Source organism: Oryctolagus cuniculus, chromosome 10 (assembly GCF_964237555.1).
Source record: "Oryctolagus cuniculus chromosome 10, mOryCun1.1, whole genome shotgun sequence".
In the NCBI taxonomy this organism is placed as follows: domain Eukaryota; kingdom Metazoa; phylum Chordata; class Mammalia; order Lagomorpha; family Leporidae; genus Oryctolagus; species Oryctolagus cuniculus.
In genome coordinates, this window is record NC_091441.1 from 28,993,407 (window position 1) to 29,020,719 (window position 27,313).

Below are 27,313 nucleotides of genomic sequence, written 5' to 3' on the forward strand. Positions count from 1 at the left end.
ACCCGGGCCTTGATTCCCGCAGGGTATGAGCCGCCCACCTGACGGCACACCGGGGTGGCAGCTGGAGCTGAGTCAGGCACGGAACACTTCCAGGGGCCCCCAGGACCTGAGGAGAATGCACGACGAAGGAAGCGTGATCCTGGACCATGCACTTGCCACCACCGTGCTGCTCCGTGTCCCTTGGCCTCTGGGGAGTGAGCTGCCTCTACCTGTGGCTGCACAGGAGGAGGGGCGGAGGGGAGGCTACTTTGGAGCACACAGTCCACTCTTGACCACCAAGTGGCAGGAAAAGGGAGGAAGGGAGGATGGAGCAGGGGAAAGGCAAGAAGTGGAGATGCCTTAGTGTTGACACCTCACCGGGCTGCCACGTAGGCACAGGGCGGCTGCCCTTACCGCCTGGAGGGGCCGGAAGACTCCCCAAGGGGGCGCTGTTACCGGGAGGCCATGTCCCCCAGAATCGCGGGATGGGCGCAGTGCCCAGCTTCTGGGGCACAGCCTCCTGCACCCGCCTCTCGCCCAGGTCCTGCTCTCCACGGCGGTCACTCGGTCACTCGGCGTGGAGTCTGCCCATAGCGCCTTGGAGGCCCTGAAGCCTTCGGGAAAGACCTGGCTGAGCACACAAAGAACGCAGATGGAGGGCGTTTTGTGTTTTTTGGTATTGTTTATTTTTTAAAACCCACTTGTAGTTTGGGTTCAGCTGGGAAGCAGGACACACTGACGGAGGGGAGGAGGTTGCACGGGGTCCCGCTGCAGCTTCAGGCAAAGGCCCCCGGCCCCTGCTCCGGCTCCCCGCTGGCTTGGGCGCGGCAGCCAGCCCTCCCACATGAGTGTCCCAGGCATAGGGCTGTCGTCTTCATTCCGGTCCGCGTCCTCAAAGGCCCAGCCAGAGGTTTCTCAACAGCACGCCGACGGGCGAGGAGCAGGCCCAGAGAGTCCGTGGGAGCAGGTGACAGCGGGGACACGCCTCCGTGGAGGCCCCAGGGGGCTGCCCTGCTGTGGGGCCCCCACCCCTGCAGCTGCCCAGGGCGTGATCCCTGCTACAGTTCTCACAACCCCGCCCCCACCCCTCGGAGAAAATAAAATAAAATAAAAATCCGAATAAATACCGACGTGGCCCACTTTTACACTTACACGGAGGGACAGGCGCGCCCCAGGCCGGACAGGTTACAGACTGGTTAGGGCAAGAGAGCAGACAAGACTGGGGTTGGGGTGTGGGATGCTGGGGGCTCCTGGCCTGGCCCCGGGAGGAGGTGGGGAGCCTCGCAGGGCTGTGGCCACTAGGCCATAGGGGAGCAGGGCTGTGGCAAGCAGGCCGCCTTGGAGGAAAACTAGGACTAACTCATCCTGACAGCAGGGGGAAGAGGCGGAGGCGGCAGCAGGAGCCCCGGCCGGGGCCTCCTGGGTGTGCCAGGAGCCGCGGGCTGGGCCCAGAAATGCAACGTCCAGTTTTGCTTCCCATGATACATTCAGGAGTCAGCAGAGGGAGGCCATCAGCCTGGGGAGGCAGCAGGGGGCTCTGGGGCACCCCCTCCTGTCCCCCAGGTCCGGTCTGAGTCGCCTCCCATGGGAAGTCGCCTCTGAGTCTCAAATTTTAGGCTTTACTGCTGTTTCTAAAAAAAAAAAAAGTTTTTAACGTTTTCCTTCCACGTCTGAAAAAGTAGCAGCAAGCTGCATTTAGAAAAACAGCCGAGTGTTACTCAGCTTGGCCAGGAAGCACTGTCCAGCAATGGAATCAACGAGGCAAACCGTACGTCTGGAGCCACGGTGACACGACACGTAATTAAAAATATATTTATATATGTATACATATTTATATCTCACTTCTTCACACTCTGGCCCTCGGAGCCAAGGCGGGCTGGGGGCAGGAAGGGCCCGCTCCGTGCACAGTGCTGGGAGCCCCTTCAGGAAGCTTGCTCGCCAAGGCCAAGGCCAAGCCTAGGGGACCTCACCCCCTGCTGCTTCTGTGACCTGAGCGCCCCCTCCCAGGTCTGTTTGCTGCATTCTCAGCAGATGCAAGCGCACACACACTCGCACACACGTGCACACACGCACGCACACACACACACACGGGTGTGGCTGGCCTGGCTCCACGGAGTGTGATCTCCTGGGTGCCCTCTGAGGGCCCCAGCATCAGCCCCAGCCCAGCCCTGGAGGCCTCCTGCGGGGCTGCTGGGTCTCCCCGAGGCCCAGGCTGGGCCCAAGGTACAGGGCCGGGGAGCAAGGCTGTGAGGGGAAGCTTGAGAGGACAAGGGCTGGGGAGGGAGGAGGCCAGGGCCAGCAGGGGCGTGGGCTTCCTGGTGGGGACCACCTACTCGTTTAGGAGAAACCTGTGAGCCCCATACCTTGTCCCAACAGGCTCTTTCTGGGGTCTTGGTAGGGGCTTTCGTCCTGGGGCTGGAAGGCAGGTGCAGCTGATGTGGAAAGCCCGAGAGGACCGGGGAGTCCTCTTCCCACCCGCCTGACAGCCCTGGACTCAGAAACAAAGAGGCGACCCTTTCCCACCTTCACTCCAGCCAGGGGGATTCGGCCAGCAGGCCGAGGAGGGCCTTCGGTGAGACCCCGACTGTCATTTCCTGGGGGCTCCTCAAAGGGTGGGCTCCAGACCTGGGAGACGGGCCTGTGCATACACCTGGCACTTCCCTGGGGTTGGCCACGTCTTCCTCTCTGGCCATCTCAATGGGGCAGCTCCCTAGCATGGGGCGGGGGGTTTCCAGGATCCCCGGCCTGTTTCCAGCCCAGAAAGCTCCATCTGGTGGCCTCGCCTGGTCACCTGACTCGGAGAACGAGCGGTGTCCCCTGTCCGGGATGAGGCCAGGGCAGCGACGAGGCTCAGCTGGGGACAAGCCCCGTGGGACCCGCCGCCTGGCATCTGGGATGAACGCAGTCCCAGTGGCGACAGTATCAGCCCTTCGAGAGTAAGAGAGCAGAGGCGCTGCTGGCCTGGGGCCGAGGAACGCGGGACCCCCGCAGGGGCAGAAGCTTCCAGTCATCCTAATTGGCCACTGGCAAGCGGTCTGTGGCAAGGGAACCCGTGCAGAGGGGGCCGGCTGGATCTCCCACTAACCGGGGGTCCTCACATCCTCGGCGTTTCCACCGAGAGAAGAGACTTCAAAGCAGCCGACTTTTGAAAACGAAATCACAATAAAACAAAAGCCCTCGCCACCCCCAGTTCCCCCTCCCTGCTGCCGACCCCTCTGGCAGGCCAGAGGCTTGGGTGGGGTGGGGGGGGCGGGGGCCGGAGGGAGGGAGGAGTGCGAAGGTTACAGAAAGACGCGGCTCCACCGGGGCTGACAAAGGCCGCCAATTACGGGCGGCTGGTGGGGACCGTGCCTGCCTTTGTCCGCGCGGACATCTGCTACACGTCGCCTGCTGCCAGTTGGCGACCGCGGCTGACGGCACGCGGGGACAATGCCGGCCTGCCCGCCTCCACCTACTTTCTCAGCTCTCTGAGGTCCTGTCTGACCCAGTGTGAGAGGCTGCCGGGTCTCCGACAGACACACGTGAGGCCCCAGGGCACGAAGTTCTGTGGGAGTGCGGTGGGGGGGGGGCCAGGACCACCGTGAAAAGAAACATGCTTCCCCTACGGGGGCGGGCTCTGCGTGCGCGGGCAGGGGTCGGCCTGAGTGGGGGCGGGGGCCGCGCATCTCAGGGACTTGATCCCTTCCCTGGCTGGCTCCAGACCGGCCCCTGGCTCTGCCTGCCCTCGTCCTTGCTTCCTTCTCCTGCGGGGGCCACCCCTGTCCTCCCGCCTGTCCATCTGGCCCCGCGGCGGTCAGGCTGTCAGTTTCTGGATGGTTCTGTTGTAGTACTGCGTGATGGGGGGCGTCAGAGGGTTCCAGCTGTTGGCATGCAGCTCGATGACCTCCAGGAGCAGAGACCGGGTCAGCATGGACTCCGAGGGGCACAGCATCTTGTCCCGGGCACTGGCCAGGAGCTCGGCCATCATCTCGGGCAGCTGCTCCTCCAGCAGCCGGCCTGTGCTCTGCAGCTGCAGGCAAAGAAGCAAGGGGGTGAGGGCTGGAGCCAGGTCCGAGACGCCACCCCAGTAAGCCCTGTTAGGTGGGCTGAGGCCTGGGACAGGAGCTAGCTGGACTGTTTCGGCCCCCCTGCTGGGGGAGCACCGAGGGGCGCCTCTGAGACCCCACACGTAAGGACCCTTCTGCCGCTACAGGAAGCAGAGCGGTGGGATTCTGCCTGCTGCCCGGGGCTGAAGGCGCCCTCACCAGGGCCTCTTGTCCCTTCTGTTCAGCGGCCTCCCCTCCTACAGGAAGCCCTCTCTGACTATGCCCACGCCCCCAGTGCCCCGAGATCTGCCCCCTTGGGTGATCAGGTGGCATGGATCGCTTGCTAGGTGTCCCTGAAAGCGAGCTGTCATTACCACCGGCCTGTGTCCCCGTGGAGCCGCACAGCAGGGAGGGGCTCCCCTAGTTCTCCCTCTTTCTTCTCTCCTGCCCCAATTCCACACCCTGCCCTGGCCCCAATCCTGGCCTCTGCCCACACCATGGACAAAGAGTAGGAGAAGAAAAGGAGCCGGGGCAGGAGGCCAGCTAGGGGCCTGCCCTCAAGACAGCCCTGGCAAGCCTGAGGAGCCCCTGGGAAGAAGGAGCCCCAACTTTCGGGGTTGTAAACCCCGGCCATCAGCACCCCCACCTAGCCAAAGGAGCTTGACCTTCCTCTCCAGCCCTGTCTGTCCCACCCCCACCCAGCCTACCCTACTCATTTATTTATTTATTAGAAGATTTTTATTTACTTGAAAAGCCAAACGATGTAGGCAGGGGCAGGGCGGGAAGAGAGAGAGAGACAGAGACAGAGACAGAGAGACAGAAAGAGAGAGACAGACAGAGACAGAGAGAGATTGATTTTCTCTCTGCTGGTTCATTCCCCAGATGGCTGCGACAGTCAGGACGGGGTCAGGGCAAAGCCAGGGGCCTAGAACTCCATCTGAGTCGCCCACGTGAGTGGCAGGGGCCCAGGTACTTGGGCCATCTTCCACTGCCTTCCCAGGCGCATTAGCCAGGGGCTGGACCAGAAGTGGAGTGGCCCAGAAGAACTGGTGCCCATATGCAATGCCAGAGCCAAAGGCAGGGGCTCAAACCACTGTGCCACAACGCCAGCCCCGTCCCACTCTGCTCCAAAGTTCTACCTTCTGCACAAAGCCATCTGTGGCCTCCCCGACACACCCTGGCCTCCCTCCCCTGGCTGCTCAGGGATGCGTGCTCCGTCCCCACACTGCCAAAGCTGTCTGGGGTGGGCACCTGCCTTCTCCTCCCCTGTCTCTCCCAGTCCCAAGCCCCATGCAAGGTGCCCAGTTGGAACTGAACCGAGTGTCCCATAGACCCAAAGCTGCTGTCCAGGCCTCTGGCACTTCTGGCCCTAAGCTCCCCAGGGTGTGGCCCGTGTGCTCAGGAATGTGCCATGGGCCTGGGTCCCGGCGCAGGGAGCCCCCCTCCCTTCCATTCTGCAGGACTCAGGGCTGCATGCAGAAGGGGACCCACCCCACCGCCCCACGGTGGGCCACAGCCACATCTCTCAGGAAGGTCCTGGAGGAAGCGCTTCACTGGGCATTGGGAACAGGAGTGGCACCTGCCAAGGGTGCTGCTTTGGAGTGGGCATCGCCCACATGGGGTGGGGTGGGGGACTCAGAGTACCCTCCCTAAACCCAACACCACCAAAGCCAAGGGAGCTGTTTGGGGGCTGGGTGTTGTGTGGGGTGGCAAGCCTGGCCCAGAAGCAGGTGGGCCTGGGGGCAGAGGGGAATGGGAAGTCAGTGGCAGTGGCTGTCACCATCGGCGTCTACTCTGGTTTAGGGTGGAAAGCTCTGGATGCAGGAGTCCATGCCCTCTCCTGAAGCCATCCCCCCCACCCGGGGACAGCTGCCGGCTGTGCCTTGTGCCACCACTGGGAGGGCATGAGGGACGCACCAGGGGGTGGGGTCGGGGGGGCTGAGCCTCAGTGCTTACCTCCATTGAGCAGCAAAGGACAGCGTCTTCCTTCACGTCCTGAGACTGCAAGAGCTGCAGGAGAGAGGGGGGGAGGACGCGGCTTAGGGGCGGCTGCCCTGCCCAGCTCCCAGCGAGCGTGGGGGGAGGGGAGCGAGTGCCCACCGGGCAGAGAGGAGGAACACTGCCTGGGGAGCCGTGGTTCTCAGCTTTTTTTTTCTTGCTTTGTTTTTAAATATTTGCTTATTTAATTGAAAGGCAGTTACTTGGGGAGGGGGAGTCAGGGAGAAGATCTTCCATCCACTGGTTCATTCCCCAGATGGCAGCAACAGCCAGGGCTGGGCCAAGCCAAAGCCTGGGACTCTATTTGGGTCTCTCACATGGGTGCAGGGGCCCAAGCACGTGGGGCATCCTCGGGTGCCTCCCCAGGGCATCAGCAGGGAGCTGGATCAGAAGCAGAGCAGTCTGGGATCAAACAGGTGCACGGATACGGGGTGCTGGTGTCATAGCAGCGGCTTAACGGGCTATGTCACAAAGCCAGCCCCCTGAGCAGCCAGAGGACGCCATGACCATGCGGGACTGAACCCTGGGCCAGGTCACAAGGCTGTGTCCAGAGGCGATGGCAGGGAAAGGCTCCAGGGGCAGCTTGGGGGCGGGGATCACCTGCTGCTAACAGCCACCAGCAGCCATCTCAGGGAAATCGGTTCCCCTCCAGGTGTCTGATGGCGACTCCCCCGGTGGAGGAGGCCGAACCACTGAGTCAGGCACCCAGGGCTCTGCCCTATAGGACGTCCAGGCATTGAAGCCCTCCTGGGCAGGTCCTGTAATCCACCCAGGGCCTGGAACGGCTTCCTGCCCAGAGCCACGCCAGGCCTCCCTCTGCCTCCCTAGCCTGGGCTTGTTCTCGCACTCTCTCTTTGAGAAATAATCCACATAACATACAAGTCGCCCTTTGGAACTACAGAATTCAGTGATTTTTGGGAAATTCAGAGTTGCAACCACCATGACTAATGAATTCTAGAACGCTTTTCATCACCCGTACACGGCTCCAGCGGTCACTGCCCACCCCCTCCCCCAACCTCAAGTCCATCTGGTGTGGCTCTGGATTGGGTTGGCCTTTGCTGCCAGTGCACCAACGGGACCCCCTACGACACGCAGCCTGCTGGGATCGGGGTTCACGCAGCACGAGGCCCTCGGGGTTCACCCGGCGTGTGCTAGACCTTCATCCTTTCCATGGCCAAACAGTATGCCACTGTGTGGATCTACTGCCCTGTGCCTGTCTGGTCACCTGCGGGTGAACATCCAGGCTGTCTCTATATTTTGACTCTTGCAGACAACACTGCTCTGGACTCTCCCATACAGGTTATCACGCGGGTGCTTGTCTTCAGTTCTCCTGGGCAGGGGCCGAGTCACTCTGCGCTGTGCCCCAGGTTTTTATTATTATTATTATTATTATTATTATTATTATTATTTGACAGAGTTATAGACAGAGAGACAGAGAGAAAGGTCTTCCTTCCGTTGGTACACCCCACAATGGCCACCATGGCCGGCACTGTGCCGATCCAAAGCCAGGAGTCAGGTGTTTCCTCCTGGTTTCCCATGTGGGTGCAGGGCCCAAGCACTTGGGCCATTCTCCACTGCCCTCCCGGGCCACAGCATAGAGCTGGACTGGAAGAGGAGCAACCGGGTCTAGAACCCACATCCATATGGGATGCCGGCACCGCAGGCGGAGGATTAGCCAAGTGAGCCACGGCGCCAGCCCCCAGGCCCCAGGTTTTGACTTGCTCTCTCCACTGCTGAGCTCCTTCGCCATCCACTGCCCCACACTCCCTCGGGGGTGGTCTCTGGGAAGCCCTGGCCTCCTGTGCCCACACTCCAGCGGCCACCCCTTCTGCCGCCCCTTGTTGGCTCATGGTTCTCCGCCCGGTTCCTCCTACAGGTGGTCCCCCAGTGTCTGGCTCCCCAAGAACCCCCCTCGGGCTCTGCTCTCCTCAGTCCCAGGCCCCCCCTGCATGGTGACCATGGTTGCTGTCAGATGACCCCCACATCCGGCGGGCCTGCCCCATCTTCCTTCTCTTTCTGGATGACGGTGGCTTACCCGTCTCTGCCTCTTCCCTCTGCCCCTCCCTCCGACACGATCCCTTGCCTCTTCGCCCACAACCCAGCAGACTCCAGTCCTGCCGGCTTGCCTGCGAGACCCTCACAGCGTTCCCTCCTCAGGCCTCTGTCCTGCCCCCAGGTGAAGCCCTTCTACTTCGAAGAGAGCTGGATCGGCCAGCTTCCCGACGCATCTCCCCCAACCCCACTTCCTTTCCCTCCAATCCCTCTCGTGTACAGCTGGCTAGAGTGTCGTCCCACCAGGCCACACCCCACGCGGCCGTCCTGTCCAGGAAACGCTGGACAGAGGCAGCTCTGTCATGAGTTAAATCCGACTGCGGCCAAAGCCTCAGTGCGTGGGTGACAGCACCACTGAGTCACGTGGCCCCAGGCCAGGTCGCAGTTGACTCCTACTCCACAACCCAGGGAGCCTGCAACAGCGCACAGGTGACTCGCTGTTGCTACTGGAAACGCCTTGGGATGTCTCGCCTACAAGCGCTCTTGAAGCATGACTGTGGAGTCAGAGGAAAACTCTTAGGTACCACGTAGAGCGAAAGTGCAGCCTCCCTGGTCTTAGTGCGCACCAACCCAGCTCCGGCCCCGTCCACGCGTTCTCAGTAAGACCTGCCCAGCCCCAGGCCGGGTGTCAGGGCTCTGACCATCTCGGAAGAAAGAAACCGGAAGTGCGGGGGCTCCTGGGCTTCACAAGGACTTGCTGAGTGCTTTTTCAGAGCTCTGCAGGGAACAAGACAGACCCTGACCGGCTCCAGGGGCTGCACATGCAGACGAGAGGCCGAGAAATACCCGGATGACTGGGTGACAGGTGCTGTGACGAAGCCAGCATGGTAAGCAAAATGTCATCCACATCGTACATGTCAATCCACATGTCACATCACACCCCGTGAATGCACACAGGTATAATTTGGCAATCAAAGTCATCAATACTAATATTGATACTATTAGCAGTATCGTCAATACTGTTCATATTATCAATAAAAATGTTAAAAAGTGACATCGGATAAGGGGCACTGGTAGGACGGCTAGGATAGTAGGCGAGGAGGCTGGCGAAGATCTGGCTGGAGTGGCCCAGGCAAGAAGGCCCAGGATGGCCCATGCGGGAGGCCGGTGTGTGGGGTGAGGGGCGGCCGGGAGGTTGGCCAGGGAGGCAGCAGGGCCAGGGTCCATCGGGCCTGGAAGCCAAGGTAGACGGAGCCTGGCTTCTGTCTTGAGTGGATCCTCCTGGCGGCAGTGGGAGGGAAGCCGGCTCGGGAGACGGGACCAGACAAGGTGTGGGCTTGGCCTACAGCAGCAGTGAGATGGGCAGGTATGTGCACACACACGTGCGTCTGGGGCCCCACCCTGGCCACAAGGCCCTGGGTTCCTAAGACTTCCTCTTACCCAGGACAGAGGCCCAAGCTCCAGAGCTGCTGCCTGGGCTCCGACCGACTTTCCTACGGCTGGGCCTGCACCCAGGGCCAGGCCACTCCTCTGCTGCTCCCCGGAACCTCCCCGCCACCCCAGCCTGCTGCCCTCCCTGCCCCTCCCGCCCACAGTACCACTGGGCCTTCCCACCCGCTCGCGCTGGACAGGATTTAGGCTCTGGGCTTTTCTCGGGGGAAGGGAGGGCGAGAAGAGAGGGCAAGAGGAAGGCCCCTTGAGGGTGAGCATCCTCAGCCGCTGACCGAGCACTGGAGCCAACTTCTGACCTGGCATGACTTCCTCAACAAGGAGGCCGTGTCATGCGCAACCCGGGGCCTCTGCTCGGAACCCCCTTCCTGTCTCCTGTCCTCCACCCACTCCATCCAGGGGCCTGCTCGGCAGGAGCCACGGCATTCAGTTTGCCAAATGGCAGCGAGTGCATGCGCCAGCAGGGCAGCGGGAGTCCCGCGGGCCGGCCAGGGGCCCCAGTTGGCCAGAGGCACTCTGGGACCAGATCTTGCTCCCCTCGGTGCCTGGATCAGAACAGAGCTTGCAGCCAACTCCCAGAAATCACGTGGGGATGAATGACAGAGTGGCCTTGACCGGCTCACAGAGCTGGGGTGTGCAGCCTGCTGTCCATTCCTACACTGCTGGCCCTGGGTCTTTGCACTGTGTCCCGGGAATTGTCGGGCACGGCTTTGCAGACTCATGCCCTCACCCTGTTCAGATCCCTGCCCCAACCCCCACCCCCCTCAGCGAGGCCTCCCTGACCTGCCTGCTGTGTAAGGGATCCCCCAGTTCGCTGCCTGACTCCCTCCCCTCCATGTCACCTGACGTCCTATCTGCCTGTGTGCCCGGTGCCTGGCTGCCCTCACTGGAAGGAGAGCTTGTTGAGCGCGGGGCTCTGTCTGCTCCACCACCGTCCCTGGCTCCCAACACAGCACCTGGGAAATTCGCTTTGGGAGGACGGGAGATGCCCCACCGACTGGGAGAGTCTGCAGAGGGGAAGGGCTCGCCCAGAGAGGCAGCTCATCTGCCCTCACCCTCGGAAAGGGGAGAGGGAGGGGAAAGTGGATCCCCACCTACACACCCCCTGTGCCAGAGGAGACATGGCACAAAATCACCAAGGATGCATCTGGAAACGTAGGTGGGCGTTAACTGTACAGACGGCAACGCGGTGGTGCAGATCAGCATCCCAGTGCACACCCCCCCTGATCCAGCAATGTCACTTCTAGCGATTTATCCTGCACGTCGGCCCACACCTGTGCCGTGTGACAGGTGCGCACCACCGGAAAGTCACATGGCCGTCCACCAACAAGGGGATGCCCTCCACCACTAGGAGTGTGCGGAGGATCACTCCTCAGCTCTCGCCCACACTGGGGTCTTCTCACCTCCCAGGCCCAGGACTGAGGGTCTTCAGAGTCAGCCACGAGGGGTTTCCTCCAAGCCAGTGTCCAGAGGGTAGTTCTGGGGCCACACGGGAAGGGTCTCTCTCATCCAGAGGCTCCAGGAGGCCAGGATGAAAGTGAAGAAGGTTTTGGAGTGGCCGGTGCTGTGGCACAGTGCGTTAAAGCCCTGGCCTGAGTTGCCAGCATCCCATCTGGACACCGGTTCTAGTCCCAGCTGCTCCACTTCCGATCTAGCTCTCTGCTATGGCCTGGGAAAACAGTAGAAGATGGCCCCAATCCTTGGGCCCCTGCACCCTCGTGGGAGACCCGGGGGAGGCTCCTGGCTTCAGATTGGCTCAGCCATCTGGGTAGTGAACCAGCGGATGGAAGACCTCTCTCTGTCTCTACCTCTCTCTGTATTTCAAATAAATATATATATATATATATGTATTTTAAAAGGTTCTGGAGAAAGCTGGTAGGGGCTGGAGCAGGTTGCACTGAGTCACTGGGGGCCAGCATCCACCCGGCCTGCTCTGGGAGGGGCTGCTCCCAAGCCTGGGAGGGTCCTGTGACTCTCAGCTTGCGGGTCAGAGGGCACGGCCGCCCCCTTCCTCTGCAGGAAAGACAGGATCTAGCCTTAGAAGAGCTCTGGGTGGTCTCGCTGGAACCAATTGCTGATGTCAAGTTTCCCCCTGGTGCAGAGCAGAAAAAGATCCTTCAAACAAAAGCTGCTGGCAGAAATCACCGGAAGAGGGGAAGGTGAGGTGTCGGGGACGCCCGAGACACAGTGGGTGGTGGCAGCTGGTGGAGAAGCCGGGAGCAGAGGGGACGACAGACGGATGTCGCTGTGCCTTCCACCTGAAGGGAGACACTCCTGGGCCATGCTCTGCCCCAGGTCAGCTCAGAGTCACTCCTAGAGTCACCCCGGTCATTCCTGGAAGCTTTGGAGTCTCCCCTGGGGCCTGCCGGGTTCTGAGGTTCAGGGACCAGTGAGCTGACGTCACGTCACAGGAAGCCTCTGGAAGAGCCGGGGCCTGAGATGCCCTAGGGGCACTGAAATAGGGTCTCCCTGCCCACCTCCTTGGGGCAGGGATGGGGTGGGCAAGTGCTGCCTCCCCCCGTGCCAGGTCGGGCAGCGTCTCCTCCTCATGTCTTCCCCTGCACAGGGCTGGCTGCCTCCTGTTCACCTTGACGCAGGCTCAGAACTGCAGCACATCGCCAGTCTTCCTAGTTCTCCTCTCGTCCCGTCTCTGTGACTACACTGTGTGCCCTTCCAACGCCCAAATGCCTGCAGGCCAGACCCTGGGCTCCGCCAGCCAGGGCAGGAGGCTCTGAGCTGTGGGCCAGTTTTCCCCTTCAAGCCTGTGTGTGTGTGTGTGTGTATGCATATACATATGTGACAGAGAGGGGGAGAGGCACAGAGAGATCTTCCATCTGCTGGTTCATTCCCCAAATGCCCACAACAGCCAGGGCTGGGCCAGGCTGAAGCTGGGAGTCCGGACTCCATCCAGGTATCCCATGGGGGTGGCAGGGATCGAGGTACTCGCGTCATCCCTCGCAGCCTCCAGAACGGGCATCAGCAGGAAGCTGGACTAGAAGTGGAGCAGCCGGCGCTCGGGGACGGGATGCTGGCACTGCTGGCTGCAGCTTGACCCTGGGCCACGATGCCGACCCCTCTGAGCCTACCTCCAGCGCGGTTGTCTGGGCAGGGCTGGGTTGGGCCAACAAGCACACAGTGTGACAAGGCCTCCTGCAGACGGCCTGGCTGCCCGGCTTTCTCTGGGAAGTCAGGCAGGGCTGGGAGACTTGCATCTTCCTGTTCATTGCATTTGCCTGAAGGGTTCGCCAAGGGAGTCGGGGGCTGCTGACCGTGTCCTGGCCTCCCCCACCAGATGCCGACATGGTGTCTTCTTGCCATCTTTTGCAAAGGAACCCTGTGACCCCAGGGGCCATTCCCTCTGCCTCCCTCCGGAACCTTGCCTGGCCCGGGTCACACCTGCTATTCATAGGAGGCTGCCCTGCCCGGCCTCACGAGCCCCTGCCACAAATCCCCAGAGGCTCCCACCCCGAGACCCCTCGCGTGCCACCTTCAGGGTCCCCAGGCCCTGGCTGACCACTGGCTTCCCAGAAATCTGACTTGGCCTACACTTGACCGATCCGTGCTGCGCTTCTTCCCAGCCCTGCCTTCCTGGGGATAGCTGGGTTCTGCTCAGTGAGGGGCCGACTAGCTCACTCATTTACGTGCGCTCTGGTTTGCGTCTTTGGGAGGCAATCGCTTTAACCCAAGGGTGAGTCTCAACACTTAGTGGCGACTTGTTTGCCCACGTCCAGAGCAGCGGTGCCGACAACAGCCCAAAGCAGAGGCCCTGCAGTGTCCACTGACAGGTGAACGGATAAACCTCAAACAGTACAGCCACCCTTGGGGGACTACTCAGCCTTGAACAAGGACATGGCTTGGACACGGATGAACCCTCCAGACACCACACCAAGTAACAGGAGCCGGGCACAAAAGAGCAAATACACGGATTCGACTCACACGAGGTTCCTAGGGTCCTGACATCCGGCGACCCAGAAACTAGAATGGTGGTCATCGGGGGCTGGGTCACGGAGACAGCGGGGAAAGATGCAAGCGTGCTGAGGCTGTGCGGCAGTCTGTGGGTTTAAGGGTCACTTAAAAACGGTTAAAATGGGGGCCAGCGCTGTGGCACAGCAGGTTAAATCCCTGGCCTGAAGCATGGCATCCCATATGTGCGCCAGTTTTTTTTTTTTTTAAGATTTATTTTATTTATTTGAAATACTGAGTTACAGAGAGAGAAGTCTTCCACCCACTGGTTCACTGCCCAGATGGCCACAACAGGCAGAGCTGAGCTGACCTGGAATCAGGAGCCAGGAGCCAGGAGCCAGGAGCCTCCTCCAGGTCTCCCACGTGGGTGCAGGGGCCCAAGGACCTGGGCCATATTCTACTGCTTTCCCAGGTCACAGCAGAGAGCTGGATCGGAAGAGGAGCAGCCGGGACTAGAACCGGAGCCCGTATGGGATGCTGCCACTGCAGGCCAGGGCTTTAACCCGCTGTACCACAGTGCCAGCCCCAAGGGCACCGGTTCTAGTGCTGGCTGCTCCCCTTCTGATCCAGCTCTCTGCTATGGCCTGGAAAAGCAGCAGAAGATGGCCCAAGTCCTTAGGCCCCTGCATCCGTGTGGGAGACCAGGAAGAAGCTCCTGGCTCCTGATTTCAGATGGGCTCAGCTCCGGCCTTTGCAGCCAATGGAAGCCCTCTTCTCTCTCTCCCCACCCTCTCTCTACCTCTCTCTGTAACTCTTTCAAATAAATAAAAATAAACCTTTAAAAAGTGGTTAAAATGGTAAATTTGATACTATGTGCTTCTTTGCACAACAGAAAATGACTGGAAAAAAATAGGCCATGGCAGGAGCTGGCACCCATTGGGTGGGCTGGACTGTTCCTCTGCCCAGTTGTCACTCATCGGAGGAAGAGCTGCCCCAATGCAGGAGGCGAGGCTGGCCACCCTGGGGGCCGGGGGCCTGGGTTACGGGGAGGAGCAGCCCACTCATCCCCGTCTCTGGCATAGTGGGGAGGTGGGCGGGCTGGGGCAGGCTGGCCTCCTGCGCCCTCCAACAGCGAGATGTGTTTCTTGGACGAGAATCCAAGGCGATTGTGCGAGCCCACACAGTGTGAGCTCGGAAGCGAGTGCATTCCTGTCCCATTGTCTCTGGCGGAGTCTTGTTGTGGGCACACCCTTCATATCCTCCCTTGGGGAGAAGCCGAGGTGCTCGAACTGGGCTGTGGGAGGCCCGGCAGGAACCAGGGAGAAAGGGAGCCTGGTGGGAGCATCCCAGAGTCTCCAGGGGGAAGGGCCACAGAGGGCAGGCATGCTGCCCACAGAGTGCCCAGGGTGTGCCTGGGCTGGTTGCTTGGGATGCCCCCTGCGGTGAGGGGGCACCCGGAGGCTGCCTGGCCGTGTGGGCAGGGATGAGCGCCGCCGGAGACCACAGCATCTTGCTGGAAGGATGAATTGTCAGTCCCCTCCCCAGCTCACCCACAGCATCGCCTGCAAGCCTGGTACAAGCGACCTGGCTGCCTTGTGCCACGACCGCCGAAGCTCGGCTCAGACCCTGCCTCCAGCAGCATCTCTCCTCTGGCCTGGTGGGGGCAGGCGGGGCAGCCACAGCGAGGGAGTAAGAGCGGGAACTTTTCAGAGTGCCTACGATTCGCTGGAGAGCAGCGGGGCCAGGGCTGATGCGGGATACGTGCAAGGGGAAAAAGAGCTGCAGGCCAGAGGAGAGAGGACAGCAGAGAGCAGGAGGTTGAGGGAGCGCAGGGGGTGGGGGGCACAAACACTCAGAGTGCAGAGAAGGGGGAGAGGGAGAAGAATGGAGGCAGAGCCAGCGGAATCCGGATTGGGGGCTGGGGTAGGGCTGCACACGGCTGCTTGCACCTCAGGATGCAACAGGCACAGCTACAGGCACAGCCCAGGCCCATCCGCCCTGCTGACCCTAGACCTGTATCCTCAGCCAGGCCCAGAGGAGAGCACAGGAACTGATGTCCACGGTGATGATCGTGGGTCATCAAGAGGCTCCCTCGTGTCTGGGCCGCTGTTTGGGGAGGCAGGGAAGTCGATAACCTACCCAGAAAGACAGTCATCAAAAACGCGTGGCAGGCCCGGAGCCGGCAGACCTGCCCTTCTCCCCACTGGGAGCAGCCCTCGGCCTCCTCACCTGAGGGTGGGGTAACACCTGCCGAGACTGTCCTGGCGGCCAATCGAGATAATGCCCAGGAAAGAGCTTTGAAAGTGCCAAGCTGGATGCAAAGGCAGGCTGTTATTACTGCCATTACCTTTATGTCCTTATAAACATCTAGCTGCCCTGAAGACCTCAGCACACTTGGATTGCAGCATCCCACTGCCCGCATGACATGCTGTGGAGACAGATGTCCATGGACATTGTTGTCTCTGCTTAGCATACAGGGAAACCGGGGCTCCGCAGGTGGGTGGCTCGCACAGGGTGGCGAGACAGCGAGTCTGAGGGGTACGGGGAGGTGTCCTGGCTCAGCAGCCTCTCCCAGAGGTGCTGACCCCTGTTTTGCTGGTTGGAGCTCAGAACCCTTAATTCTGGGAACTGGTGACAACAGTCAGCCTGCGTCTTCACAAAATCAAACTGATTTTGCTTAACTTTTTGTCTGTGTTGTCAATTTCCATCCATCCATCCATCCCCCCACCCATCATTCATGCATCCATTCATCTATCCATCCATCTTCCATCCACCCATCCACACACCCCTCCATAAATCCACACATCCTTCCATCCACCCACCTATCCATCTGTATTTCAACAAATTCATGCAAACACCTACTATGTGCTCTTCCTGTGAGTACAGGGATAATAAGAGGAATGAGACTTGCCACATGGGGTCTAGCAGGGGGAAATGAAGAGATTTTTGTATATGGGTTGGATTGATGATGGGGGAGAATACTCCAGGCATGTGGTGTGAGAACACTGACCAGCAAACATGGGGCGCACGGTGATGGAGAAGCCCAGGGCCACACCCCAGAGGGCTCCACACGCCACGCTACCCTGGAGTTTATCCTAAGGGACTGCAGAGTCATTGAGGGTGACACACTGGAGGGTGGCGAGGTGGCGTGTGCGTCTTAGCAGGATTCTTACACAGGCTGGGAATACACTGGAGCCGACCGAGGGATGCCAGGAGTGTGGAGACCAAGGAGGGGACCGTTGTGTGGGTCGACGGTGGCTGGAGGGAGGAGCATGTGTAGGGGCAGAAGCGAGGGTTAGGGAAGGGCACTGGGGAAGGTGGGCGCCCCCAGCCGTGGGGCTTGGTGGGCTGGAGCAACGGGGATGCCGGTGGGGACACTGTGAAGGCAGGAGGACTGGGTTTTGGCAAAGCAAATGAGTTCAGTGCTGGAAACGCTGAGTCCACGGTCCTTGGAGATGACTGGGAAGACAGCAGAAGTGGGAGAAGGGCTATCAGGGGTCATCAGTGCTCAGGGGTCAGGCCAGGCACAGGCGTGAGTGAGCGAAATGACCCGGAGGGCAAGTGGAGTGAGGAGAGGAGGGGGGAGGGCTCCAGACCGGGAGGAGTCAGAGGAATCGTGTCTGCAGGGTGAGAGTGGAGGAGGAACCCCTGAAGGAGGAAGAGGACGGTCAGAGTTAAGCGGAAGACGCGCAAGGTCAGTGGCGTCAGCTGCCCCGAGAGGTCAGGGAAGACAGTGGCCGAGGCCCCTGCTCTGCTGGCCAGAGAAGTGAGGGTGACCTTTGCCACGGTGGCTTCGGATGTGGCGGGGCAGGTGGAAGCCTGGGGCTGGGGAAGCAGGGTGTGGTGGTGGGGGAGCCAGGAAGGAGGGCAGAGGGCGCCCTCTCCGTTCTTTGGGGATCTGTCTCTCTCACAAACACGCTCCTATGGAAGCGAAGAAGCGCGCGATGCTAAGACAAAGACTGGCAGCTGTTGAAGCGGGGAAGTCTTGAGCCTGAGTGGAAGCCGTGGGTGCAGAGGTGCGGGTAGAGAGCAGGAGGGGGTGAGGGCAGAGGGTCCCGTGTCCACAGCAGCCCCGAGGAAGGGGCTCGGGTGGCTGTGGACAGCGGCCCATGTGCTGGCTGATGCTCACGCTGCCCAGCCTGCTGGTGAAGCCGCAGAGCTCTTCAAGTTCATTCCTTCTCATCGCCGAGCACCTGCCTGCACTTGAGACACCCCAGAGACGGGGCTCCCCCCCCCCCCCCCCCCCCCGGCCAGTGTCGCTTTTCCACCAGTCTCACAAGGAGCCCTGGGCCAGCGGCTGTGATCAGAGGTCACGGAAATTCATGGCCTGACCTGGACTCCGGTGCCAGCTGGTGCCCCGTGGCCTGGCTGCCGGCCCTCCTAACCAAGGCGGGCGGGCACCTAACTGCGGACCAGGCGCCCCAGAGGGAATAATTAGCCTTCTTCCTGCAGAGCTTGCAAACCGCCCGTACAAAGTGGCGACAGTGAGTGTCACATGGGGAAGGCTTCACCCCCTCGCTGGCCCCAAGGGCTGGAAACGTGATCTGGGGCCCAGAGCAGACACCGAATCCTGCAGGCACTGCAGCCAGAGGGCAGGGGCCACGGCTTCAGCAGCTCCGCCAGGGGGCCAGGCTGGCCAGTGGACTGGAACGGAGGACAGCTTTTTTCTTTTTGGATAGATTTTAATTTCTTCCTTTTCAGTTTATTTGAAAAGTTGAGAGACAGACAGGTGGATCTTCCACGTTCTAGTTCACTTGCAGCTGTGGCTGGGCCAGGCTGAAGTCGGAAGGCCAGGACTCCATCCAGGTCTCCCATGTGGGTGGGTGGCAGGGACCCAAGCACTCGAGTCATCGCCTGCTGCCTCCCAGGGTGCGCATTAGCAGGAGGCTGGAAGTGGAGCAGGGAACTGAACCAGGCACTAGGATACAGACTGCGGGTGTCCCAAAAGGGGACACAGCCGCTGTGCTCACGGCAGCCCAGGTGGGGCACTCTGCTCCCAGTGCCCGCAGACCCAGGGGTCAAGTCTGCAACACCAGGGAGGTCGCAGTGTTTGGAGCTGCCACCTCGTGGTATCCGCTTCCCCTCCCCTGCCCCTAAGAGCTCTCCTGTCCTCCCTGGGCCCCAGCGCTCACTGCCCCCTCACTCACAGGGCACTCCCTAAAGGGGCAACAGAAAAATGCCCATGGCAGCCCTAAGGTTTCCTGGTGCCGAGCGGGTCTCCTGAGGGCTGAAAACCCACTCTGGGGCTCCGCATCCCTCACCCACCTTCCATCTTGCCAGTGCTTGCTCTAGACGTTGGGTGGCCACTCCAGAGCCACTTGAGCCTATGCTTGGTAGCTCTGTTTATGTTCCAGCTGCAGGAACCAGGGGTAGAGAGCATGAGTGGGACGGAAAACAGGACTTGGTCTCAGCTCTGGTCTGCCTTCAAGGCCAAAGGTTTAACCATCATGCCCCAGGGAGCTCCAGTAACTGGGCTGGTCCGGAGAGGCCAGAGAAGGGTGGGGTGACCACGGATCTCAGTGTACTGGGATACTCCTGGTTTTCACCCGTCATCCCCAAGGAACTGGGACTAGCATCCTTTGGCCCTCCCAACATCCTTGATTTGGATAGACTACAACCCGGTCACCTGTTAGGCTGCAGCCTTCCAGCCTACTCCACTTGCCGCCCTCCCCGCCGTGCCTCCGGGCACCCCACTGTTGCGTGGGGTGAGCGCTGAGCAGGTGGGGAGGGGGGCTCTGGAGGCAGCCAGGTGGCCCTGTTTCTGGTGAGGAAGGTTATCCTCACAGCTGACCAGGACACCTGCGCCACAGGCCTCGTCTAAGCCTGCCGGCAGCAGGGAAGAGAACAGGACCTGGAGGGAATGCTGGGAGAGCAGGGGGAGGAGGCAGGTGGAGAGGCAGTTCCTCCCCACGCTTCCGGCCATAGGGCCCAGCACGCACCCTGGGCCAGCCACCCTCTGAAAAAAGGACTGCATTTTGTGTCCAACTCAACACGAAACAGCACCCTGCGCAGGGAGGGGTTTGGGCTGGCTGGGGGCCAGGCCCCGTGCTCTGGGTGGGTGGGCAGGCTGTCCTCTGGCCCCACTCTCAACCTGTAGCTCTCTCACCAGGCTGGGACAAGAAGGGCAGGGCAGGGGAGGGCGCCAGACTGCCATCTGCTCCTCACTGGGCCTCCCCACCACCCCTGGCCTTTGCCCCTGCACCCCCACCACTGCCCACCCGAAGCCTGCCCTTGACCTTGCTGGCTTTGAGGGGAGGGTGTGATAAGCGTCTTGGTGCAGGGAGCTAGCTGCCTGCAAAGGCATTTTCCGCTCTCTAAAGTAAACAATCAAACAGGAAATTAATCGAGAAACCCACATCGACGGAAGGTTCAGGTTGTGATTTTCACAGCCCGGAGCCAGGAAATTCGGTTACAGTTCCCATAGCAACCTGCCTGTAGACTCAGCGACCGCTAGGCTGGAACGGGGACCTCCAGGGGTCAGCGAGGCCGGCCCCGGCCGCACACTGCAGGGTGGGACGGTGAGCCTGGCAAAGCCGCAGGCAGGTCCCGGGTCCGCCTCCAGTGCCCACGGCAGCCGTGCCTTCAGTTGGGCTTTGAGATTCACGCATCCCATAATCCACAACCCCACGGTTATTACTGCATTTCTGTTTTCGAGGGTCGGGGGGGAGGGGTCGCAGTCAAGGCTGCACACTTTGCAGGCCTGACCATGCAGGAGGGGCTACGTGCTGCCTGCTTGTTCACCTCTCCCGTTCCACGCTGTCCTGTCTCGGCCTCCTCTGTCCCCACCCCATCCCGACTGCCCCGAGTCTGGGGCCTGACCTTTGACCCATCCGCTGCGTGTTTCTCCTCTGAGACAGTCTGGATTGACTGTCGGGTACAAGGACACGCTCTTCTCCCCGCCCTCTGTGCACCGTCAAATGCAGACGCCCCCGCAGCTCCCCCGACTGCAGAGCAGTCGGGTTAATAAAACCGGCAGGCAGGGGGTGCCGCCTGGGTGGGGTTTTCTTTTGTGTGTAAGTGGTGAGGAGTCCCTGCCTGGCAGGAAAGGAGATAAGGGCGCTGGAGAAGGAAGCAGTCTGGAATCCTTCCCCGTGCGCCACCCTGCCCTCCTGCCCGCCCGAGGTGGCCACCGGCGTTGGCAGGCTTCTCAGCTGGGCCGGGACCCCGGATAACACCAGGCGAGAGCAGGCGCTTCCTGGGCACCGGGCCTGCAGCAGGCCCGCCAGCCTGGCCCCGGAGCCAGCGCCTTGAAGTGAGCAGAGCGGTGGCAATTGAGAAGTGGCGCCTGCTGCACAGAGACACAGCGTCTCCTGGCTTTCCTAACAGGCCGGTCCCATGCCAGGGGTGGACCGGCCAGCTTCGGATGCCCGGCCCTGCTTGCGAAACAGTCCCTTCCTCTTCTGGATGAGCTACCCTGGGGGGAGGCTGGGCCACTGGGGCCGCCCAAGTCCCCGGGCTGCTGCCCTAGGCCTCCCCGCCCACACCCACCTGCTGCCTGCTGCTCTCTCCCTTGTTTCTGTCCATCAGAATGCGGTGTGTGGGGCTCAGGGGACACAGGACGCCTCCTGGGGGCAAGGTGGAGCCAGATCGAAAGATTAAGAGGGAAGGAAGACGATAAAGAGGCTACTATGGACGGAGGGGCGACCTCCTGCAGTCTGAGAAGGAATCCCGAGTGGGATCCCTGCACCCCAGAGCCCAGGCCTGACACTGCCTGCTCGTGGGACGGGCACAAGGTGACCTGCAGGGCTGTGCCAAGTCCTTTCCCTGGGCCCGGGACCGAATTTCTCAGGAGGTTCTTCACGGTACACCTGTGCTTGGCAGGTGTCCCTCCTGTGTGCTGGGGCTTGTCGCCAGTCTCAGACCTGACCGGGAGGGAGCAGTGAGCGGGGGAGGGTATGGTGATGGGTGACAGGCCTCAGGAACACACTGGCCCCCTCCTCTGCCACCAGGTGTGCCATTAAGAAACCTTTGCTTAAACAATGCCACCTTCTGCATGCTGGCCTTGGCATGCTGTATGAGAGGAAACGCCTACAGAGGGGCCATCTTCTGGGGCAGGCCGGGGTGGGGTCTGAAGCCACATGCAGAAGCTGGGCTGGAGGCCTGCCCCCTGGGTGAGGGGTAGTGTAAGGGGTAACCGAGGGCCACCTGGGCAGGCACAGCGGGGCCGGGGCCAGGTCAGCTTGGAGGATAATAGGATGGCACGGTACTCAGAGCAGCAGCCACCCATCAGAGGGCCAGGCCTGGGCTAAGCAAAGGGCTTGGGGGCGCTGCGGATGGCACGAGGGGTTCGGTGCGCTCTCCTTGGCAAGGAGATGAGCGCATTCACTCGGGACTGGCGCCTGGAAGTTGGTTTGGCCTTAGAGATTTCCTCTCAGCAGAACATAAATTTGAATCATGGGGTGACTCCTTTTCTGCATTGAGATGATCATTTTGGGTGAGCGAGCACGCGAGTCAATATTCTATATTCCCCTCGAATTCTCACCCTGTTCAACGAGCCAGGCTGCAGCCGCTGGGTGTAGAGGCACAGAGCACAGCTGGCCCCTCTGGGCTGTCTGGAGGAGAGTGGCCACTTTTCATTCACTCACTCACCCAGCACACTCAGCAGGGAGGTGAGACCCTCCCTTACAGCCCTGTCGGTGTGGCAGTGCAGACAGCTGTCCCAAGAGCAGATCTGTGCTTGGAGCTGAGGCCATCAAGGGAGGCGACCGGGTTCCAAGCCTGACTCAGTCACCCTCTAGTTACATGGTGTGGCCCGGGGGTCCCCACTCTGTGGCTCTGGGCCCCCCTCTGTGATGTGGGGCCAGTAATATCACCTCCCTGGCTGGCTGTTGCAAGGATTGAATGAGATAAGCAATGCGAAACACGCAGGTGCTTCAACAAGTTCATGGAAAATGGAACTAAGAGACACATTTATTTCAGTGTGCAAATTTCTGAAATCCAGGCACAGTTTCCTCATAATTTGCATTGAAGCCTCCTGAGTAGCAGCACCTGGCAGGCAGGTGGCTCGGCTTCCACGCGGGAGCGGTGATCTTGTGTGTGCGTGTGCTTATGCATGTGTATAAAGTGTGCATGTGTGCAGAGAGGGCTTCCCACAGCAGGGGGCCTTGGGAAAAAGAGAGGCCTGGGACAGGTAGCCCTGGAACCGGGGTAGTGGCAAAGCCACCAGCCTGGAGGATGGGTGCCCCAAAATAGGCGGGGACAGAGGCAAGTGCCTTGTGGCTGCGAGGTGGCCCGAGACAGCCCGTGGGCCGGGAAGATAATTAAAGCCAGTCCAGGTTATGTAAATGGACTCAGACAGCAACTTGGGTTAAGAAGAAAGATGCTTAAATCTGGCCTTAGGATTATTTTAAAGTCTTACTCTATTATTTGCGTTTCTATATAAATGACTCTTTTTTCAAGCTCTGTGCTAACTTCATTGCAAAATTACACAGAAAAACGCCCAAAGGGGTGATTTTTACGTCATATTTGTGCTTTTCTCAGTTGGGCATGTTTGGAGGAGACTTTTTACTGAGGTCTCAGATATGCAGGAAACGTGTTGGAATTCTAGATATTTGGACGAATTTTCCCGAAGGAAGCAACGCTCATCTTACCAATGCCTAGGTCAACAAACAGAACCCTAGCCACATCCCTGGAGTCCTCTCAGGTCCCTCCCCTTTGCTAGCTGTCCCCTGGAGTCACCACCATCCTGCTAATTCCAGGCAGAGTTTTCCCCATTCTAAACCTCCCAGTGTGGGCCTGGCACTGTGATGCAGCGGGTAAAGCCGCAGCCAGTGGACTTGGCATCCCATACGGGCGGTGGTTCCAGTCCTGGCTGTTCTACTTCCAATCCAGCTCCCTGCTAATGTGCCTGGGAAAGCAGCAGAGGACGGTCCAAGTGCTTGGGCTCCTGAACTCTCATGGGAGACCTGGAAGAAGCTCCTGGCTCCTGGCTTCAGATCAGCCCAGCTCCAGCTGTTGCGACCATTAAGGGGAGTAAACTAGTGTATGGAAGATCTTACTCTCTCTCTCTCTCTCTGTAACTCTGCCTCTCAAATAAATAAATCTTAAAAAAAAAAAAAAAAAGACCACAAAAACTCCCAGTGTCAGGGGTTCCAGTCCTGACTTTGCTCCCGATTCTGGCTTCCTGCTTATGTGTACCCTCGGAGGCAGAGGGTGATGCTGGCCCAAGTAGTTGGGTCCCTGTCACTCACACGGGAGACCTGGATCGAGTGCTTGGCTCCTGGGTATCTGGAGAGTGAGCCAGTGGATGGGAGGTCTGTATGTCTGTCTGTCTGTCTCTCAAATAAAGTTAATAATCATCATCATAGCAATAATGAACCTCCCAGTGCTGAAATCTGACGCAAACACACCGGCGCCGAGGCAGCTACCCAAGGGGCCGTATTCTCACCTGGCGGCAGCTTTGAGACCCTCTCCCCCTCCCCGCTCTCGCTGCCCTGCTCCAGCCTTCCCCGTTAGGGACTCAGCTGACTCTGGGCCTCATGGGGGCAGGGAGGCCGGCAGAGTCTCCAGGACTGGCCACACCAAGCCCAGACCTGAATGACAGCATCTCCCGTGTGCTCCAGGCCAAACATTACGGTCCAGCAATGGTCTCCCAAGTCTGGTGTTTTCTTGCTGTGTTTATAGACAGGAGGTGCTTCTAGAAGCTCACAGAAGGAGCCAGCTGCCTGCAGTGCCGGCATCCCAAAAGGCGCTGGTTCTAGTCCCGGCTGCTCCACTTCTGATCTAGCTCTCTGCTATGGCCTGGGAAAGCAGGAAAAGATGGCCCAAGTCCTTGGGCTCCTGCATCCATGTGGGAGAACTGGGCGGAGTTCCAGGCTTCTGGCTTTGTCCTGGCTCAGTCTCGGTGGTTGCAGGCATTTGGGAAGTGAACCAGCAGATGGAAGCTATCTCCCTCTCTCTCTGTCTCTCTTTGTGCAACTCTTTCAATTAGATAAATCTTTAAAAAAAAGTTCATGGAAAAATGGAAACACAAGATATGTTTTTCAGTGCAAAGCATTTTGCCTAGTTTTTCAGTGCCTAGCATTTTGCCTTTTCCATGAACTTTTTAAAGACCTGCTGTGTGACCTTGGGCTTCCTTGGGACCATGGGCCCCACTGAGGATCCAAGGAACATGTTGACACCCCCCTCCCCAGGAAAATCACACCCCCGAGATCCCAGGTGTTGGCACGACACTTGCAGTCCTCCAGCCAGATTCTTAGGGCACAAAGCTGTCACCTGTCAGTCACACGGCAGAGCTCGCATGGGGGCCCTTTTAGGCCACCTGGGCCACTTGCCTTAACCACACGGCTACTCGGCCCCAACCCAGACAGGCTCTGTGAGGCCAAGAGCACACGCGGCCTCCTGTGCTGCCCGGAGCACCGGGAGCCTGACCCTTACAGTAGCCCTGCAGACGCACGGGCTCTTCCCCAGTTGGCTGGTGGATATGGAGGCTCGGCGAGGTTCGGGGACTGGCCCGAGGTCCCAGCCAGCACCAAGGGTGGGGGTGTGGGGTGTGAAACCCTGTTCATCTCACGTCTGATCTCTCCTTCTTTCCATTCCCAGTCTCATGGGTTCCTTCAGCCCCTGCCCCCTCACTTCTGCTCTGCAGACACCAGCAGGGAGTTTGTGCAAAGTGCACAGTGGGGCGCTAGGGAGGAAGCTGGCCAACAGCAGGGGTGCCTCAGCGCACGCCATCTCCACTCTTGGGAAATGACTCAAGGAGCCCTGACACTTCACCACGCTAGGGGACACACGCACACTTCCTGTGTCCCCGCTAGAGCCTCAGGCGGTGGGAGCTGGCAGGACGGAGCCCTGAAGGCGGCTAGAGAGAGCATGCCACCCTGCTTCGCATCCTGTGCTGAGAGAGCATTGCCTGGGTTTATATGGCAGAGCTACGGCACGTCTGGGCCTCAGTTTTGTCATCTGCAAAATGGGGCTGGAGGCTGGACTCTGCCAGTGGTTCCACCTGGGAACCTGCAGCCTCTTTATTCTAACTTGGATGCGCATTGGAATCATTTGAAGGTCATTTCCCAGTCTGAGAACCACCGATACAGATCAGGGGCTGGTAAGCTACAGCGCACCAACCAAACCTGGCCATGGCCGTTTTTTTTTTTTTCCCCCTAGCCCAAGGAGCTAAGAATAGATTTTACATTTTTAAGTAGTGGGGGGGAGAAATCAAAAAAAGAATAATCTGCGGCATAAACAAATGATATGAAATTCAAATTTCAGTGTCCATAAATAAGGTTTCCTTGGAACACAGTCACTCTCACGCATCTACAAGCTGTCTCGGGGCTGCTTCTGCGCTACGCAGGCAGCGTGCAGCCATGGGGACAGAAGCCACGCTCACGGCCTCCCTCGGCTCCTGGGCGTGCTAGGAATCCCAGGGCTGGGGTCCAGCCCAGCCTGGCCTGCAAAACTGAAAATGCTTGCTGAGCCTGGTATATGGAGAGGGGAGGGGAGGGATTCTCCAGGAGCTGAGGTCTCTTCTGGGAAAAAGTGAGCCATCGGGGGGCTTCTGGGACCAGAGGGAGCCCTGCTGTGGGCCGGGTGAGCAGGCCGAGGCCTCCTGACCCAGAAAGCCCTTCCTAAGGGCCTGGGTGAAAACCTGCAGTTCTGCTTTTACAGCAGAAGCTGAAAGTGAGACACACACACACACACACACAGAGAGAGAGAGAGAGAGAGAGAGAGAGAGAGAGAGAGAGAGAGAATCCGTCCTTGGTCACTCCCGAAGTGCCCGCAACAGCCAGAGCTGGGCTAAGCCAAAGCCAGGAGCCTGGACACCCAGCTGAGCCTCCCATGTGGATACCAGGGACCCAACTGCTTGAGCTGCCATCTGCTGGGTGTGCATGAGCAGGAAGCTAGAACTGGGAAGAGGAACCGGGATTCGAACCCAGGCATTCGGGAGAGGGATGTGGGTGTCCTAAGCAGGAGGGCTTTAAAGCCCTCCACAGGGCAGGCTTCAGGGCTTGTGGGTGAGCTACAGCGCGTGTGTCCTGGAGACAGGGTCCCCTCCCCCTCCCCACACCTGAGCACCTCCCACGTTTTTCTCTTCCCAGCTCTCCTTTCAAGATGTGAAAATCCCCACCTCCTCCTCCATAGGGAAGGGGGAAGTTATCTGATGGCTCTGGGCAGGTCGTAGACAGCTCCAGCCCGAGCAGGGGCAGTGTGGAGAGGCTTCCAGAGAGAGGGAGCGGAGATCACGCAAGGTGGCCTCTTCCCCAGAGGGGCCCCCCATGCTCCAGAACCCCCTTCTAGCTGTCAGCAAGAGGCAGCAAAGCCTTGCAGCCCGCTGCAGCCGCCCCGGCTCCCCAGGCCCGCGAGGCCTCCGGCCTGCGGCGTTCGCCAAGCAAGTCTCGACTGTGGCCCTGGGATTCCAGGTGTTGTCCCAGCCAGCCCCGCCTCATCTAATTGCTTTCCAGGCAGCTAAGCCTGGGCCTACGCCCTCAGCTCCAGCCAGGCGAGCCACCTCGGTGCGGCCAGCAGCAGCTTCTGAGACTTCCCATGGCCCGTGTCCAAGCCTGGGGCAGCCTCTCCACTCCCCTGGCCCAAACCACATCCTCCTCGCCCCTCCCACACCTCAAACTCGCCTCTGCCCAACATTTCTCAAGCACGTGGGGCACGGTCCAGTCCCGAGCGAAACAGCAGACCCATTCAGCCCCCCGCCTCCCCGAGATGGGTCCCAGCCCGGCTATCGGGGAAGACAACCAACGAGAAGTGGAGTGGGACCCACTGTCCAATTCCCAGAGCTAATTGTTTTAAGCAGGGCTTCGGCCTTAATTACAGGATAATTAGTTACCGAGCGTGTGTTAGCATCTCCATAAGTGTGTCTGTGTTTCCTAAGTCTGGCTTTTAACCCTGGGAAACCTGATTCAGCAGAGACTTCCACGTCTCGAGACCTCTGAGTAAGGGAGAAGGGCTTTGATACGGAGACGCTAGGCAGTTCTGTGTAATCAGCAGGGCGAGGGAAGACGGAGCTGATGGCACGTGCT

General features: G+C 59.9%; 1 protein-coding gene across 9 annotated transcripts in view; it reads right to left on the reverse strand.

Moving 5' to 3' along the window:
• Positions 1-641: 641 nt before the first annotated feature.
• Positions 642-27,313, reverse strand: part of CTIF (cap binding complex dependent translation initiation factor) — a 301,086-nt gene continuing 274,414 nt past the window's right edge. For all 9 annotated transcript variants that reach the window (XM_017344168.3, XM_017344167.3, XM_051851238.2 and 6 more), the window contains 2 exons: positions 5,961-6,014; positions 642-3,988 (listed from right to left, as the gene is read on the reverse strand). In XM_017344168.3, the coding sequence (XP_017199657.2) occupies positions 3,773-3,988; positions 5,961-6,014 (270 nt within the window). In that variant the 3' untranslated portion in view covers positions 642-3,772. The remainder of the gene's footprint in view (positions 3,989-5,960; positions 6,015-27,313) is intronic.